This window comes from Aedes albopictus, chromosome 2 (genome assembly GCF_035046485.1).
Source record: "Aedes albopictus strain Foshan chromosome 2, AalbF5, whole genome shotgun sequence".
NCBI lineage: Eukaryota > Metazoa > Arthropoda > Insecta > Diptera > Culicidae > Aedes > Aedes albopictus.
This window is the reverse complement of record NC_085137.1, coordinates 62,182,163-62,201,370: the sequence shown is the minus strand read 5'-3', so window position 1 is coordinate 62,201,370 and position 19,208 is coordinate 62,182,163. Positions and strand designations below refer to the sequence as shown.

Below are 19,208 nucleotides of genomic sequence, written 5' to 3'. Positions count from 1 at the left end.
TGACGGCATCCTGAAATGCTTCCCAGAAGAGATCCAGAAAGGATATCTATGTATGAATCCTGAAATATCAAAAATATCTCGGATGAATTTCCGAGACAGTCCTAGAAGGAATTCCACATCAAGTTCTGAAGATGATTCCAGAATTTTGAATGGAGTTCCGTGAGAAACCAAGAGAAGAATCCATGGATTATTCTCGGGAGAAAGTCTTGTAGGAAAACTAGGAAGAAAATTGGGAATGTACCATAGAAAATCGAATGGAATTCCAGAGGAAATTTGTGCTGAATAATGCTAAATGGATTTCTGGGAGGAGTATTTGCAAGCAATCTCAGAAATAATCTTTGTAGGAATGATGCGGCTACCAAATTTATGTTTTCATTCGCTGTTAATTGAGACTCATAAGCTTCTATATGGAAACGATCATAAAAATTGAATAAGAGCTAGACAAAACTAACGTTCAACCGCGTTTACACTCAAAATGGATAGGCAAATCGTATCGTGTTAAATCAGGAGGCTTTTCCACCAAATCCGTCTGCACCAAAGTGGACGCATGGTACTTCTGACCGTTCCGGACACCACCCATACAACCCAGCAGCGAGTGGTCCTCTTACAGAATGGTGTACCCATCGTCGTTGCCCTCGTTCTCCGGATCGTTCAGGTCGGGATTGGTGAGCGACGAGGTGCCCGTCAGTGGGGACGACAATTTATCGTTATCGTCATCATTATTGCCAGGTCCGGTAGCAACTCCTCCCGCTCCGCCACCCATCTGGTGGTGATGGCCAAATGGGTGATGACCACCACCGCCGCCGTGATGCTGCTGCTGGTGGGAAGCGAGATGATTGTGGCCTTGGTGATGATTATGTGGATTATTGTTATTATCGTTAAGTGTGGTATCAGTATTTGGTTCAATTTTATTAAGATTATTATTTAAATTATTCATAATTGAGCTTCTTGCCATCAGGACCGAGTCGGCGGATTTGATTAGATTGTTGCTACCGTTGTTGGGTGGACCGTTGCCGCCAACGTTTCGCATCGGGTTGAAGTCAGCTAAGCTGTCGCCGTTGTCCATTTTAGAGAGACCACCGACGCCGCCGCCGCCACTCGCACCTGTGCCATTGGTGTTAAAATGATTGGCATACATGGCGGCGGCTACGGCTGCTGCCGCTGCTGCGGATGACGATTGATGAAGATTCATGAACGCGAGCGAGTTGCCGTTGCCGGTGTTCCCGTTGGCCATTGAGGACGCTGTGGTGTTGGTCGCCCCAGTCGATGCCACCGAACCGGAAGAGGTCGAAGGTGGGGAAGTGTATAAATCAGCTCCATTGCTGCCGCTTAGATTAAACATTTCCTTTTTCATCTGTTGATTGGACGTTGGCGTCGCGTTGTTAGCCGTTCCCGATGCTGCATTCTGATGGGACTGCAAATGATGCTGTTGGGTGGCCGCTGCTTGTTGCTGTTGCTGTTGAGAGGCATAGTCGTAGCATGGTTTCAGCAGACCACCCGGATTTGGGTAATTGAACTGATTAAATTTGGCGGCATGTGGATGGCCGGTGAAGTTTTGCTGCATTGGATGACCAGCGCCCGGTGGAAGGATACCGTCCGAGTGTTGCAACAGTTGCTGATAGCTGCGTGCTGCGTGGTTCGGGTATTCATCGATATTACTCAACTTTCTCATCAACCCCATCTCTTTACCGTAGAGATGACTGTACAGTGACTGCTCGGTGACACCGGCGGGTCCAACGTTGTTGGGCCCATTGGCGACCGAGTTGCTACTGGCGTTGTTCATATGGTTGGTCTGGATTGGGGGCAGGGGTGAGGAGTTTAGGCGAGCCAGGGCTAGGTTCCGCTGAGCGGTAAGCTCCAGATCGTCCAAAAGGGCAGCCGGTGTCGTCGCGGCTGTCCTAGTGCTGGGCGTCTCGTCGATTCCCACCGGTGGACGTTTCACCTTGGGCGGACGACCCAGCCGGGGTCCATCTCAGTCTCGCGACCGCCGGGGTCGCCCTACCTTGCCCTTGCGGAGTGGAGGATTCGTCTGGGCGTTGGAGCTCTTGACCAGCTTGTGCCAGTCCTGTTCGCACACTAAACTGCCGCCCAGCATGTAGTACCGGTCGCCTTGCACCAGATGGCACCCGCACTTGGAGCACTGGAAACACTTCAGATGAAACACGTGATGCTGCGGGACGGCCTGGCCGTTGTTATTGTTGTTGTTCGCCCCGTTCTGGTTGCTGGCGTTGTTAAGGTTGTTGTTTATCGTCGTGTGCGAGGTCGTTCGCATCACAAACTCGTTGGCGGGTATCGTTTGGTGGCAGGCTGAGCAGGCTCCCGTTCCGAATAACCTGGAATTGGAAAGAGAGAACGGAGTTAGACTGATTTCAAGATGCATTATGTAGTTAATATAGTAGTTAATTAAGGGTAGGTAAACGACTGGCGGAACTGCTGACGCAATATCTGAAAAAAAAAAAATCATTGTAGGAATTGCTGAAGAAATTTCTGGAGGATCTTTATAGGAATCCCAATAGAACAAAAAAAAAAGTCAAGAAAGAATTTCCGAAGCAAGCGCTGCAGATATTGAGCTTGGGCTTGAGCTTGATTGACCGCCCGTAGAAGCTACTCTAGTATCGCTAGACCAGCTACTCTCACACAAGGAACCAATATGAGACTAGCAGGCATCTTTAGTGTGTAGTTGTTGGTGGTTGTTGCAGCAAGCCCGTGCACAAGGGGGAGGGGGGGTTGTTAACCCCCCCTCCATAATTGATGTTCCATACACTAGGCGCCCCGCCACCTTTACCGAAATTGAAAAAACCCTCCTTTGACGCCACTTCTCTGCACGGGCCTGGGTTGCAGGTCAATGTGGGAAAGGGGAAGGAAGGGATAACTGCAATCGTTTGTATCCACATCAGACCGAATATTCCTCTGCGTCTGCATAACCTGTAGGCATTATCTGATAGATTGAAATTGTGCTGTGAAAGCTGGAAGGAAGGGAAACGGCTTTTCCCTGTAGATATTCACGATGAAATACTTGGAATACTGCGGAATTCTCTAGAGATGTTTTAGAAGGAATTTTAAAAAGAATTTTCGAGAGAATTTTTAAATGAAATCTTGGAGAATTTTTTTAAGCAATCGAAGAATTTCTGAAAGAATTACTAGAAGAATATCGCAAGTAATCAAGGGAAGTTCATGAAGACATCAAAAGTAGGATTTTCTGGACCAGTTCTCAAATAAACTATTTGAAAAACTCCTGGTAGAATCCAACAAGAATCTAATGAGATATAATTAGAAGATTTCCTGGAGAAATCCCTTAATATAATAACGTGTACAATTAGCTCGTGAGTTAAAATACACATTACTAAAAAAACAACATCCCAGGATAGCTTTCTACAGGAAACCGTGGAGGAATCTGTAGATGTAGACATTTTTGAAGAAATTTCTGGAGGAATCAATGGAGAAACAAATAAATAATCATCTGAAAATATTTATGCAAAAACCTCCAGAGAAAGTTTTATTTTCTTTGTTTAATTATCGTGAATTTTTGCTTATGCTAGTTCTTTATTCAAGTGACAAGTGTTTTGTTAAATAACCAAACCACCTAAAAATAAACTCACTACTCGATTAGTTTGTGATAATTTCTCAACATATCAAACGAGAATGATGAGTTCTTCATATCTCATATTTTTGTGATCCTTTTCTCAGTTCAAAAGGGAATCATTTTTTATAAAGAAATTGTACTTAACAACTTTGTTAACGTCCCTGGAGAAATATACTAAAGAATTGTTGTCTATAGGAATCCCTATGGAAATATTTGAAAAAAAAAACTGGAGAATTTTTGAAGAGATAGCTGTTGAAATTTCCAATGAAATCCTTGAAATATTGCAAGAATCTTTGAATATCTCAGAAGAAATCCATGAAAGAACTTCGAAGTGGATTTCTGAAAGATTCTGGAAGAATCTCTGTTCGATATGTAGCAATATCTGCAACAATTAGTGAAAATAATCACTGCATAATTCATTTAACGCATTGGATATCGAATTTTGAATAATTGGTTGTAAGTGTCAAAAAATTGAAGAACAAATAAGAAGAATACCAAAGATCCTCAAATAACTGGCGGAGTTTGGAGAGGAAAAAAAGTATTCCTATAAAATTTGAGAAGCAGCGTGCGCTAATGAATTGCCTAAAATAATGAAACCGAGAAGACAGTTAACTGATGGAAGTTAATAATCTTCTGCTATAATTAACTAGAAATTTAAAATCCTTAATTCCAAATTTTTGAAAAGAACTTTCAAAATATTAGTTTGCTGACCATGTGAAATGTATGGCCTATTTTATGTTTTACAGTTCCATATTTCTATAAAATCTTTATACTTTGTGGATTTGTAAAAAGTTAACTGTATTTTCAGATCAAGTATATATCATGTGTTTCAAATCCATAGCACTTCTAGCTAATCATTTAAAAAAATATTACTAAAACTACTGTTTAAATCCATGACAAAATTCTACAAGTTTCCTTTAGAACAATACAGGACCACATGTCAAGAAACCTTTGGAAATATTTTTGAAAAAGAAACCTTGAACGAAAAGCATACCTGAATTACTGAAGAAACACTTGACAAACATTCAAAAACCTATGGGGGATTTTTTTTTCAATAAAAATTGAAATAGAAAAAAATATGTTAAAAAAATCTAGATTCAATGTTCGAGTATATTAGTCGGGGATTTTCTGATACTATCCTGCGAAAATTGTGAAAGTTCTAGAGACAACTGAGAGAATCCAGGGAGGAAATCATTATGGAACTTTCAAATATCATCCATTTAGGGTATGTGTTCCATCAGTAATCTCACGCTCCCATATTCATCTTATTCGAAAACAAGCAATTACGGCACCGATTGACTCCATTTTTTATTTTGATTTCATGCGTGCTCACTTCTACAAAAAATAAAAAATAAAAATAAAAAACAAACTGGAAAAACTTGTAATTAGAAAGCACGAAATGTTGCTAATTGGCGGCTTTTCGGGCCCGTATGAAGTTGATCACCAATATTAACTTCTTTTCCCGATCAGCCTAGATAGCTGTGTAGTGTCGGTAGCGGTTAGTTCAACTGGCTAAGAATAGCACTACGGACCGCCTGTTCCAGTGGTAGGAATCCACTAATCAGGAGACCCCTAATTCATGGAGTTATGCGTCTTTGAAGAATCCGGTGTTTGCTACTTTCAGTAAAAATGAAACGGCAAACTCACGTGTCATGCCTCGAGAATGTGTGCTTGTCAACAACGCAATCGTTGCTTCACTCATCTTTGAACTAACTACCAGAGATGTATGTGCTATCACAATCGATGTATCTGTTGGAAACCTCAACAGGAAATACGTTTATTGTTCGGTTTATTTACCGCATGATGAACCATCCCCTACGGATGCTTTCAAGCAAGTCATTGCATACTGCACTTCAGAGGGCCTTCCGCTAATTGTTGGTAGTGATGCTAATGTTCACCATATAATCTGGGGCAGCTCAGACATCAATTTGAGAGGCTCCAGTTTGATGGAATACTTAAGTAGTTCAGATCTTGGATTACTTAACATAGGCAACCGCCCAACCTTCATGGTATCTGGTAGAGAGGAAGTGTTAGACATAACGCTTTGCTCTAGCAGAATTAGTCATGAGCTGACCAATTGGCATGTGTCAGATGAAGAATCTTTATCTGACCATCGCTACATCTTGTTTGAACATATGAATGTTACTTCGCAAACTTTGCGTTTCAGGAATCCCCGGTCAACCAACTGGGATCTCTTTACCGATTTGGTTGCAGCCAAATTTCATGGATACTCACAATCAATTGACACTCCAAGTGATTTAGATGATGCCGTTGATACTACAACGGCCTTCATCATGGAAGCTTTTGAAGAAGCTTGCCCTCTGCGGTCTGTGAAGACCACAAGAGGAACCCCTTGGTGGAACTCCGATCTGGCGAAGCTCAGGAAACAGTGTAGAAAGAGTTGGAACAGACGACGTTCGGTTGGATCGGAGGCTTTCAGGTCGGCTCGCAAGGCCTACCAGAAAGCTCTTCGGTCTGCTGAACGGTCCGGCTGGAAAAACCTTTGTACAAATGTTTCCAGTATGAGTAAAGCCAGTCGATTGAACAAAATCCTTGCAAAATCTAAGGATTTTCAAGTGAACGAACTTCGTTTGCCAAATGGTGATTTCACTTCCTCTGATGAGGAAGTTTTGGAATGTTTATTCAGTACACACTTCCCCGGATGTGTGGATATTACATCTTCGGATGAACCTGATGTCTTTTCTTGTAGTTATGATTCTTTAGCTTCGGCTCGGAGTATCATTACTTTAGAATCGATTGAATGGGCACTTCCCAAGTAATAATTTTAATTTTATCAAAGTTTTTTAGCGATCTAAAAATCCTAAACATAAAACCATTGATGCCGACTTGAAAATGCTCTCAAGTTCTTGTATGCCTCAATAAGCCCACGTTTTGGCTAGTTGGCCCAGTCTTATTAGAGTCCACAGGACTTAGTATGCAAACCGGCTTAGGATTTCGGGTTGTATCATAGTTTTATCAATCTTCTAAATAAAACCATCTTCTGACTTGTCAAATAATTGTTTTGATTATTTTTCACTCTCAATGTTCGATCGTCAGAATAAATTATGCTTGGTTGTTTATCCAGCAATCAATTCGAAGATGCAGATATGGAATTCAGATTTGTTTTCCTATTTAATATGTGTCAGGAGACATGCCACGGAAAATTTGTGGTGAATGTGACTGTGATAATGACGAAAACTAAGTGCGCTACACAAACTATGCATAATTTGGAAGTTAAATGCATTTAATTTACTCGGTGGAATGGGGTGCAAAAAAGGTTTTTTCAACACAGCGGAGTTTAAAAGACATTACGTAATTTTTCTGACAAAATAAAATGACGAAAACGTGTTGTATGGTTTAATTTCATCTTAAGCTGTACGTGAAATCATAAAATTGAGTAATCATTTTTCTGTATTTACATAAATTATCCCGGCTAGGCGACATATTTTTCTGATAAAACTCTGTGTTCCTGATGATTCCTTCAATAGGGCTAACCTTCCTGAGGTAGTCATAACTGAGCTCATGATAGAACTAGCGATTTTATCACAGCATTTTTTTGGTTTATGTTACGGCCACGAAATCTTTTGTTGGTTTTATGCATTGCCTCACAGTTTTGTGTATTTGTTTACAAAAAAATCTCTCCGACAACAACCGCAAATGCAAGTTTTATTGAAATGGTATATAATAAGTGATAAAACCAATTCATGTCTACTTGCAAGTCTTTAACTGAAGATGTTTATTGCAGAAGTTATATGATAGTTTTATGGAACGCAAAAGGTTCAAAGTAAATAACTACCACATAAAACTAGTTTAGAACAATTAGCTTTTTGACATGCTCGTATAAAACCAGGATAAAACATGAATAAACCTTCGAAGCATGCTGATTGTTACTTGGGTTAATAGCTTTGCTCCTTTCAAATCTCCTGGGGCAGATGGGATTTATCCTATTTTGCTTCAGAAAGGATTTGATCATTTCAAACATGTTTTGAAACAACAACAACTTGTTTGCAGTTTTGCTACAGGGTATATTCCCAAATCCGGGCGGGATATTACTGTGAAGTTTATTCCGAAAGTGGGTCGCGCGTCGTATGAAGAAGCAAAGAGCTTCAGACCTATCAGTTTGACCTCTTTCTTCTGAAATGCTTAGAACGCATAGGTGATCATCACATCCGTGATGTTCATCTGGCCAATGTGCCTCTTCATGTGGACCAACATGCTTACCAATCTGGAAAGTCCACTGTGACTCTTTTACACAAAGTTGTTTACGATATCGAGAAGGCATTCGCTCAAAAGCAATCCTGCTTGGGTGTTTTCTTAGATATCGAGGGTGCCTTTGACAACGTGCCTTTCGATGCCATATGGGAAGCCGCACGGGGTCATGGTATATCTCCAATGATTTCCAATTGGATTCACCAAATGCTCAAAAACCGACATCTCTTCTCGACATTGCGTCAAGCGACGATTAGGAAATTGAGTGTTGGTGGATGCCCCCAAGGGGGAGTCTTATCACCACTTTTATGGAATCTCGTAGCAGATACGCTATTGAAGCAACTCAATAATAACGGTTTTCCTACTTATGGTTTTGCCGACGACTGCCTAACATTGTTAGTCGGTATGTGCATCAGCACCCTTTTCGACCTGATGCAAAACGCTCTTCAGGTAGTTGAGGGTTGGTGTCGCCAATATGGCCTTTCGGTAAATCCGAGTAAAACATCTATTGTTCTTTTCACGGAAAAGCGAAACCGTAATGGTGTTCGATCTTTACGTCTCTTTGATTCTGAAATCAATGTGACTGAACAGGTAAAGTACGTTGGAGTCATTCTTGATTCCAAGCTTTCCTGGACACCTCATGTTGAGTTCAGAATCAAGAAAGCTTGTAAATGGCCTTCGGGCAATGCCGGCGAACCTTTGGTACAACTTGGGGTCTTAAACCCAAGTATATCAAATGGATTTACACAACTGTTGTCCGTCCAATATTGGCTTATGGATGTCTGGTGTGGTGGCAAAAGGGCGAAGTGAGAACGGTCCAATCAAAGTTAGGCCATCTCCAAAAGATGTGCTTAATGGCGATGTCTGGAGCGTTCTCTTAAACTCCCACGGCAGCGCTCGAAGTTCTCTTTGACGTTGCCCCACTACACATTCATCTCAACTCGGGTAGAGGTGAAGTACTAACGATCAAAACATGATATTGGTTTGATTGATATAAGAGATAAAAGATCTGAAAATAATATCTAAAAACTAGGAGTGGGCAATGTCTGAGACATAACCGCAATGTTGACGTAGGACAAAGGCTGGAACGAGATTTCGACTTTTATATTTCCATAATACAATGTTTGTTGTTATGATAATACAAATGGTGAAGTAATGTGTTGAGTAAAGTTGTTGTGTGATGTACTGATTTATCGACCGTATTCTATAATTAACTTGATGATTTTGTGGCTATATCGGTCTCTTTCTACTCATAAGTATAAGGGAGTAGAGATCAAAGTGGATAATGAAATGATAGATATGATAGAGTGCGAATTCCGAAAAAGCTACCGATCGATAGAATTTGTGATGAAAACAGAACAATACATAGGCAGTCGGGTGCCTGAAACTTTTGCCAGTCTTGGTAAGGTGGTATGAACTACCAACCAAGCCGATCTGTTTAAAAGCACAGGTCGCACGGCAGAAGTTTCACGCATTCGATGTATTCGTTCAATACATAGCCTACTTGCCTAATTTCACCTTCTATAAAATTTTCACACTTGTTCGCTACCTAGCGAATTCTATCATATCTATCATTTCATTATCCACTTTGATCTCTACTCCCTTATACTTATGAGTAGAAAGAGACCGATATAATCATCAAGTTAGTTGTTGTGTGATCGCTTTCGCTGAACGCATTCATAACCCAACAAACATTTTTGCTGTATAAGAGTAAACCAAATCGCTCTTAAGCTAACTTTAGTTCAAGAAGCTGTTATTCAGCTGGTTCGGTTACTTGGAAAGATGTTGACTAGTTCAAGAGTTAGTTCGAGAAATGGTGAAATTACTGTTCTACGAGAGAATTTCCATCGAGCGGATTAAATTAATAGATAATTGAACGGCGTTAGATAGACCTTTTCAATTAAAGTTTAACGTGAAACTCATTCGACAATACGATAGCCGTGAGTCATCGCTGAGTTTGTGTGCTGCTGCCTAGCTGGGAGGTGACAACTCCCTTGTCCTTGACTGATCCAAGGAAAATGACGAAAGATAACAGAGGAAACAGCTGTTATGCCCCTAGATTAGCAGAGCAGATGAAGCTCCTCCCATTCGGCGGGCTTTCCAGTTTATTCCGTTTGCATGACCCGCCCACATTGTGCCAGACGCTTCAAACGACTGCAACCGTTCTTTGAGACAATTTCTAATCGAACGGATAAACTAATTGAAGTATTGAATAATTAAGATCATTTTAATTCGATAAATATTAGAATGAAACAATGTTTCAGGTACAATTGTCCGAATAAGATAACGCGTTGCTAAATTTCGTGTAGAAAGATTAGTGATCGATTTTACTGTTTCTGAGCCACCAATCATTCAACCATTCACTTTTCGAATGCACTACACTTTTACCGATCGTTGGAATATATCCGAAAATTATCCGATTCATAACTCTTAAGGAATAATTTTCTCTGGTCCTGAAAAGGTCCGTTCAAATAACGGTTGATTTTAGAAAGACAATTGAAAATTATCCGCACTGAATGTGGGAAGCCATCGAAAACTGCCGCCGCCTGCTGCCCTGAATGAGATTCCTGGTTCTATCAGATAGATAGCCGAGAACCGTCGCTGGGTTGGTGCGCAGCTACCCAGCTGTGGGTGGAGGTAACTTCCATTACCAAGCCCACCGCAGCCGTGATCAGTGGATGAGATTCCTGGTGCTATCACTCGTCGCAGTTGACGTGCTGCTGCGCAGCCGTGGACGTGATCCACCTCCACCCTCCCTGACTGATCCAATGAAAATGAGGAAAGAAATCAGAGGGAACAGCTTTTATGCCCCTAGATTTGCAAAAGAAGCTCCTCCCATTCGGCTGGCTTGCCAGTTTATTTCGATTGCATGTCCCGCCCCGTATGCTCCGTACACTTCAAACGATCAATCAACCGAGAAATGAGAAAATTTTCATTTAACGAATAAAGTAACCAAAATATTGCAAGATTTAGATTATTTTAATTCGAAAAATGGTTAAATTAAACAATGTTTCACGAAAAATGGTCTGGATAGGATAAAGCGTTGCTAAATTCCTGGTGGAATTATTAGTGGCCGGCATCACTATTGTTGCGAGGCCACCAAGCATACAATTTTTCACTTTTCGGTTGCACCACACTTCTACCGAGCGATGGAATGAAATAATTATCTGATTCACAACTCTTGAGGAATAATTTTCTATGGTCCTGAAAAGAACTGTTTGAATATTGGACGATTTCAGACAGAAAATTGACATGAATTTATCATGCCACGCAATGCGTGTTAGATCCCCGTGTTGAATGCTGAACGCCGTCGAAAATTCGCCCTCCGCTTGCTGCCGTGGATGAGATTAGTGATCGCTTCACTGTTGCTGAGCCACCACCAAGAATTCAATCTTTCACTATTTGGTTTCACTACACTTTCTCGGTTGATGCAGGAAATTTATCCAATTAACTCTCTAAGAAGTATTTTCGATGGTTCTGAAAAGAACCGTTTGAATTATGGACGGTTTTAGGTAGAAATTGAAATCAATTCATCATGCCACCCAATGTGCATTGATTTTATTCGCGCTGAATGCTGGACGCCGTTGAGAATTGGCCCGCCGCTTGCTGAACTGGATATTCTTCCTGATGCTATCAGCAATGCGCCACCGTCAATCAATCCGTGAAAGGACCGAGCTCCGAGGAAAAGCGACGCAACTCGCACATTCGTTGTGGCGGATCTTTCTTTGGTGGATTTTGCTGCTGCCTCTGCCACCACCGCCGAGCAATCGATGAAAAGTATTCCTTCCTTGGTCTGCCGCGTTAGACGGTTAGAAGGCGAATGTGCAACAGCACCCTTGCCGACAACCACCGACACCGAGCCGACACGGCCGTCAAAGAATAATGAGCGAAAACGCAAACGAAGAAAGTCGGCAGCTCTCGTTCGATGCGTTCACCTCGAGACGACAAAGACAAATGAGGGAAGATGCGAAGAAGCAGTAGCTTTTATATGCGACGGGAGCATCCAAAATGTGCTCGTTCGTGATTGGCTGGAATAAACATGGGTTTACTTTTACCAATTTTTCAATAGTTTGTTATTGAAAATCAGCAAATGTTATTATTGGACATAATTGGTGTAAAGATTTGCAATCGATTGGTGCCAAAATTTTGAAAAATCAACGAGAAATGGCTGAGTTATTAACGATCAAAATCTCCACTTCAAACGTAACGCGGCCGATTTCTGAAAATTTAGAATGACACCCGGTATAGAAAAGAGAGACGTAGTCCTACGTCAAAAATGTTCCTGAAACAACTGGACAATATCAAAATCTGATATTTCAAGATCTATCGAATAGCTCGCTGCTATTGGTTAGATCTTACAAGATCTAAATATGATCTGATGATGGTATTCCAGGAGTATATTTTAGATATTATTTTTAGATTTTTTATCTCTTATATCAATCAAACCAATATCACGTTTTGATCTCAATATCAAAATATGCTATTATTGAGCTCTTTTTCTCTACCCGGGAAACAAGAAGCACTTTCTTGCACTTACCGCCTATGGATACTCGGTTTACTAGAGGAAACTCCGGTGAACCGCAGTTCAACACACACCTCGTTGTTTCCACTTTTGGGGAATTGGGACATAGTTGTCCTTGCTCCAAGTGATCTTACAATTGCTTGTTATTTTCCATATAGGACATTTTCCACGAAATAGCAGCCTGGCTATCTGAACAGAAGTATATAACTTTGCCCATTACGTGCTGCTGAAGTGCTGATTGCACTCCGCACATAAGAGCAAAGATTTCGGCCTGAAAAACGGTGCAGTGTGTACCAAGTGAATAAGACTGATACAGCCTTAGCTCACGAGAATAAACACCAGTACCTGCTCGACCTTCGTGAAGGGAGCCATCAGTGTAACATACTTCTTTTTCTTCTTTATGGCTCGACGTCCCCACTGGGACTTGGCCTGCCTCGCTTCAACTTAGTGTTCTTTTGAGCACTTTCATAGTTATTAATTGAAGGGCTTTCTTTGCCTGCCATTGCATGAATTTGTATATTGTGAGGCAAGTACAATGATACACTATGGAGTCGAGAAAACTGTCTCGACTGGAACGGGAATCGAATCCGCCGTCTCCGGGTTGGCGATCCATAGCCTTAACCACTAGGCTACCTGGAGATCCTTTATTTTTTACCCTGTATATAACCTGAATTGTGTAAAATAACAAAACAATTTGGTTCAAAACTACGCAATGTTCACTGAATTTTTCATCTTTCTCGACGTTTCAAAAATATTGAGAAAAACTGTAGGAAGGTTGCTTGATGAAATTCTTACGTAAATCCTTTTTAAAGGATTTCTTATCGAAATTTTCGTGGAATTTCTGGAAGAGCTAGAGTAACAAGCCTTGAATTGAGGTACTCCTGCATCCACATTCGACATTTAAAATAATATCTTTGATCAACTATATTGCATAAAGATCCCCGATTCTCAAATTATAATTATTTTGTAGTGGATTTGCAGCGAAGCTCACTACTCTTTCAAAAAAAAAAAAAAAATCATTCACCCACGCACTATAATTAACGACAACCAGAATCCAAAACTATACAGTAACCCTGGTTACACAACCCGCCCCGCCGATCCGGTTGCACACAATTATTTATCTGTTTATTAAACTGTGCCAGTCATTTCACACTCCAATTTAATTAAACTCCACGGCACTGATATGGTCCTGTAAATTGATCAATTAGTCTTGCAAAATATTCCCACACCCCGTCTACGGCTGCAAAATCATAGACGAGTGCCAATTCCAAAAATATCCAACTTCACACAAAGCCCTCCTCGTGTCAGTCCCAATTTTACGCCAATGAGCTTTCATCGTTTCTAATCCCCCTCCGGGCCCGCCACGCTGCTGCTGCCATTATTGAACCGAGTCCTTCCCCGTCGTCGCGTCCATTTACAAGTGTGCCAAATCATCAAACCCAGACCCAGCGTTGTTGGTTGGCTTGGCGTACTGGGCAGGACTACCCTCCACACCACCGTCCGTCGCCCACTACCCCAATAATAATTAAATTGGTTGCCCGAGTTCGTTTTCATTTCGTTATAGGTAAATTAATTAATACAGAACATTTTGAATAATTCATAGCTGAGTGAGCATTGAATTTATTGTAATAATTACTTCCCTCTGTCGGTGCCCGCCGACCCACCGTCCCGCCACTTTGCGGGGTCATTCGATATTGGCGCACATTCCATCCCACGAGGCTCCTCCAATAACCCTTGTCCTGGGAGCCCGACTCATCATCATCATACATCGCATCGTCGTGTCTGTGTGTGCTCACACCGCCTTTCATCTCCGAGGATGGGATTCAGTCCGGAGCTCTCGCACCCGCCAGTCAGTCAATGTGCGCCGGCAATCAATCGACAATCCACTTCACCCGACGACGACGACGACGACACTGGCTGGCTGGCTGCCCAAGCAACACACATGTTATATAAAAGTTACGACAGCGCAAGTTTTGGTTGTATAGAAGTTTATTTTACTTTATTTCAACACAATGTTAGAATTACGTAAAATAAACTTCTATACAACCAAAACTTGCGCTGTCGTAACTCTATTATAACATGTGTGTTGCTTGGGTGCTTGGTAACGACGATCATTAGGAAAATCGTTCATCGGTGTGGTACCTAGTAGTAGTCGATATATCTACATATGCACACGTATGTGGAGGAGAGTGTTTTCATTCAAGTCGGGTGGGGAATACATACGACAGCGTACATCTAATCACAGCCGGTTCCACCCAACAACGCAACGACGCCAACCTGTCTACGCTACAGATGGATGCACATCAGTTTTATGGTTGTTTGATCATTGTCATCTTCAAACAGCTACTTCTTTCTGAGTAAAGGGGTTTAAACGTAAGGTTATGTTTTAACTTATATTTAATTATATATTATATCAACAAACCTTCAATGTTGATGAAACTGTTGTATAATAAGGAAGTCAAATAAATCTAATGTTGGTGTAGGAAAGCCGTTCGAAAAATGTGTTCAAAGGAAATATTTCTTCAATAGTTTATCCTGGTACTTTATCATTATTTTAGATAACGTTAGAAATGTGATCAGGAATCGATGCATTATTCTATAGTTGTCTAAAAAAGGGCTACAAAGATTCGTCTGGGGGCTTCTCACCCAGAGTTTCATTCAGGATTTCCTATTAATTCAGAAATTTCTTCATCAAAGCCACTCTAAGGAAATTGGTTCAGGAATCACTCCAAGGATTTTTTTGAATTTCCCTTTTTTTATAGTTCCTTGCAGTGTTGTCGTCAAGAAACAAACAGAACAGATTCAACAAATTTGATGTGAACAGTTGAAAAACGAGAAGAATGCAGAATGGGTACGAGAGCGAATGAGGCACGTTATAGACAGGCGCGGAACAGACAGAACTCAGTCTTCCAGATGCAGAAGCGCCAGCAGGAAGAACGAGATCGCGAAGTAATGAAAGAGCTGTACCGCGCTAGGAACACAAGGAAGTTCTACGAGAAGCTGAGTCGCTCGCACAGAGGCTTTGTGCCACAAGCCGATTGCAAGAGAGTTCGTGGGGCAATATCAGGCTGGATTCATGGGTGAACGCGCTACAACGGACCAGATGTTCACCATCCGCCAGGTGTTGCAGAAATGCCGCGAATACAACGTGCCCACACTTGTTCATCGATTTTAACTCGGCGTATGATACAATCGATCAAGAACAGATATGACAGATTATGCACGAATACGGATTCCCGGATAAACTAATACGACGATGGATCGAGTGATGTGCGTAGTTCGAGATTCTCGAGTCCCTTCGAATCTCTCAGAGGGTTACGGCAACGTGATGGTCTTCGTGCTTGCTGTTCAACATTGCGTTAGAGGGTGTAATAAGGAGAGCGGGGACAAACACGAGTGGAACGATTTTCACGAAGTCCGTTCAGCTGCTTGGTTTTGCTGATGATATTGATATTATAGCTCGTGAATTTGAGACGATGGCGGAAACGTACACCCGACTAAAGAGTGAAGCCAGGCCAATCGGATTAGTCATCAATGTGTCGAAGACAAAATACATGATGGCAAAGGGCTCCAGGGAGGAATCAGCGCGCCCGCCACCCCGAATTTATATCGACGGTGATGAAATCGAGGCGGTTGAAGAATTCGTGTACTTGGGGTCACTGGTGACCGCCGACAACGACACCAGCAGAGAAATTCAGAAGCGCATTGTGGCAGGAAATCGAGCTTACTTTGGGCTCCACAGAACTCTACGATCGAATAAAGTTCGTCGTAACACGAAGTTAACTATCTACAAAACGCTGATTGGATCGGTTGTCCTAGTATGGGCACGAAACATGGACCCTACATGCAGAGGATCAACCAGCCCTTGAAGTTTTCGAACGGAAGGTGTTGCGTCGTACCATATACGGCGGAGTGCAGATGACGGAGTTCTTCCCAGAATTCTTCCTGAAATCCCTTCCGAAAGACTTTGAACTTCTGTTGGAATGCTTCTAGGAATTCGTCCTTCTACGACTCCTTCTAAGAATTGCTATTGGGCTTCTCCCTGAAATTTCTCCTGGAATTCTACCTATCATGGAATAATTTTAGAAAAATCCCAGGAAGTTGTCCTGGAATTCTTCTTGAATTCTTGCTGACGTTTTGCCTAGAATTCCTTTTTAAATTCTCGGGAAATCTTTTCGAATGCCTTCCTGGAATTGTATTTGGAACTCTTCTTGGACTTTAATTCCGAATTGCTGAGTTCCTCCTGGAATTTTTCTTGGAACCCCTCTCGAAATTTCCTTTTTTACTGCTTTCTAGCATTCTACCAGAAATTTTCTCAAGAGTTCTTTTAAAAAAAATCCAAAATACTAAAATTTTCACTGAAATTCTCCAAGGTATTCGTTTTCTACGATTCTTTCCAAGAATTACTCTTGGAATTCTTTCTGGGATTGTTCGTGGAATTCGACCTTACAGGAATTACTCCAGAAAGTTCTCCTGGAATTCTTTTCAATTTTTTGCTAGAATTTTTGAACAAATTTCTCCTTGAATTCTCTCAAAATCCTTCTTGGAACCCGTCCTGGAATTCTTTCTGGACTTCCTTCGAGATTTTTTTTCTGGAATTTGTGCTTAAGGCGAAACTGGAAGCATTTCCTCATTTTTCCGGTTTTTGATTTTTTTTAAATAACGAAGCAATATTTTCAAAAACGGTTTTCGTACACATGTAGAGGATGGATCAAGGTATCTTCTGAATTTTTTTCGTGTTGAAAAAATTTTCCATTTTTTTTCAAAAACCATTTTTTGTGAAATTTCGTTCAAAAATGGTTTCTGCAAAAACGAAAAACATTTTCCACTATGAAAAAAAATCAGAAGATACCTTGATCCATCCTCTACATTTGCACGAAAACCGATTTTGAAAATATTGCTTCGTTATTTAATAAAAATTCAAAAACCAAAAAGTGAGGAAATGCTTCCAGTTTCGCCTTAAAATCCTTCTGCAATTTGCTGGAATTCCATGTGGAATACCTCTAGAAATTTCTCCAGGAATTTATTCGGGATTTAGTATCTGGATTTCTTAAAAAAAATGCCCTTTGGAGTACCTCCGGGAATTCTTCCTGGAAATTTTCTTGAAATTCGTTTTTCTTCGATGAATTTCTCCTGGAATTTCTCCGGGATATTCTCTGGAAATGTTTCGAAAATTTCTTTTGGAGTGCTTCCTGAAATGCTTTCTGGCATTCTTTTAGGCATTTGTTTTTCTATGATTTCTCCCAAGAACTAGTTGGAGTGGAGTTCTGAGACCGGGAATTACTCCAGGAAGTTCTCCTAAAATTCTCTTTAAATTCTTACTGGCGTTTAACCAGGAATCCTCCTTAAATTCTCTGGAAATGTTTTTGATTCCCCTCTTAAATTTTTCTCTATAATTTCTTTAAAATTCTGTCTGCATTTTCCTGAAATTCTATCTGTAAATCTTCTTGTTTTTTTTAGAATTTATTCTGATTAATTCCTCATGGAATTCTTTTTGGTGTTCCTCTTGGAAATTCTTCAGAAATATCCTTTGAAGTGCTACCTAGATTTTTGCCTGAAATTTTCCCAAGAGTTCTTTCAAAAATTCCAGTAATTCTAAGTTTTTGCCTGAAAATTTTCAAGATTTTTTTCTTCTGAAATTTTAGAAATTTTGGTAAATCTAAAATTACTTTTGAAGTTGTTTTTTAGAAATTATACTTATAACTCCACTTGTTTTTTTTTTCTCGGAATTTATCCAGGATTTCTGCTCTTAGAATTATTCCTAGAATTTCACGTGGAAGAATTCCAGGAGTGATTACTTAAGTATTCCATATAGCTATATGGAAATTTCTCGAGTGCTTAATCCGTAAATTAATTCAGCAAATTTCTCCAGTACTTTCTTAAAAGATACTTTTCAAATCCTTCCAGAAATTTCTACAGCAATCCAATAATAACCAGTATAAGGACTGTTCATTAAAGAAAGTGGACATCTGTTTTCCAATAGTTTGGAGTTAAAACTAAACAACAAATTGTGAATTTTTACTCAGTGTGTAAAAACATTGTTCACTTCGGCAACACACTCAAAGAAAACGGAAAAAGTAAGAAATTTCGAGCGATAGGTCGTATTAGCTTTGCGACTAGCAGATTAATTCTGCACAAATGGTGTTCCAAAAAGTTGTCGTTTCGAGAATTGGCTTACTGATACAATTCCGGGACCGCAATTTTTTAACAATAAGCAGGGGACAGATGTGCCGGATGATGTAGGGTACATCAGAACTAAAAAAATTCGGAAAAAGTTTCAAGTGTGGCAAGCCAATTGTTCATGTGGCTTAAAGAGTTTTTCGTATTTCACAACGGGATCAATCAACGGTAAAAATAACAGAAAGGAATGCATCAAAAATCGACTTCTACTTATCTACCGAAAACATACGGATCCTCTTTTGTTTTAGGCGGATCTGGCATCCGCTTATTACGCTTCTTCTACACTAGAGATGCTCAAGACGGAAAAAGTCGATTTTGTCGAAAAATGGCAAAATCCACAAAACTTCTCTGAACAGCGTCCTGTGGAAAGATACTGGACAATAATTAAGCGGCATCTTAAGAAAGATGGAAGAGAAGCAAGCTCTGTTGATTGATTCAAAAAAAATTGGCCTGCGGCACAACGAAAAGTTACGGAGAAAGTTGTGCAGAATCTAATGGAAGGTATCAAGAGGAAAGTCCAAGCGTTCTTCCGAAAAGCGAAGTAAATGTTCAAACTCACGTGAATTTGGTCACATGTATGTTGATTGTCATTTATAAAAAATAAACTTCTGAATTTGTTCGAAAATACATATTTTCTATTGAAAAACAGGTGTCCACTTTCTTTAATGAACAGTCCTTAATATCTTAAAATTCAATCAAAAAATTCCTCAACGA

The 19,208-nt window shown here is 40.6% G+C and overlaps 2 protein-coding genes across 5 annotated transcripts in view; both read right to left on the bottom strand.

Moving 5' to 3' along the window:
- Nucleotides 1-604: 604 nt before the first annotated feature.
- LOC115265213 (putative uncharacterized protein DDB_G0286901) lies at nucleotides 605-1,971 on the bottom strand. Its single transcript, XM_029869490.2, has 2 exons — nucleotides 1,943-1,971; nucleotides 605-1,898 (listed from the first exon to the last, which is right to left on the bottom strand). The coding sequence occupies exons 1-2, from the start codon at nucleotides 1,969-1,971 to the stop codon at nucleotides 605-607; spliced, it is 1,323 nt and encodes a 440-aa protein (XP_029725350.2).
- Nucleotide 1,972: 1 nt separating this feature from the next.
- Nucleotides 1,973-19,208, bottom strand: part of LOC109418060 (LIM domain transcription factor LMO4) — a 151,141-nt gene continuing 133,905 nt past the window's right edge. For all 4 annotated transcript variants that reach the window (XM_029871329.2, XM_029871332.2, XM_029871331.2 and 1 more), the window contains one exon: nucleotides 1,973-2,333. In XM_029871329.2, the coding sequence (XP_029727189.1) occupies nucleotides 1,973-2,333 (361 nt within the window). The remainder of the gene's footprint in view (nucleotides 2,334-19,208) is intronic.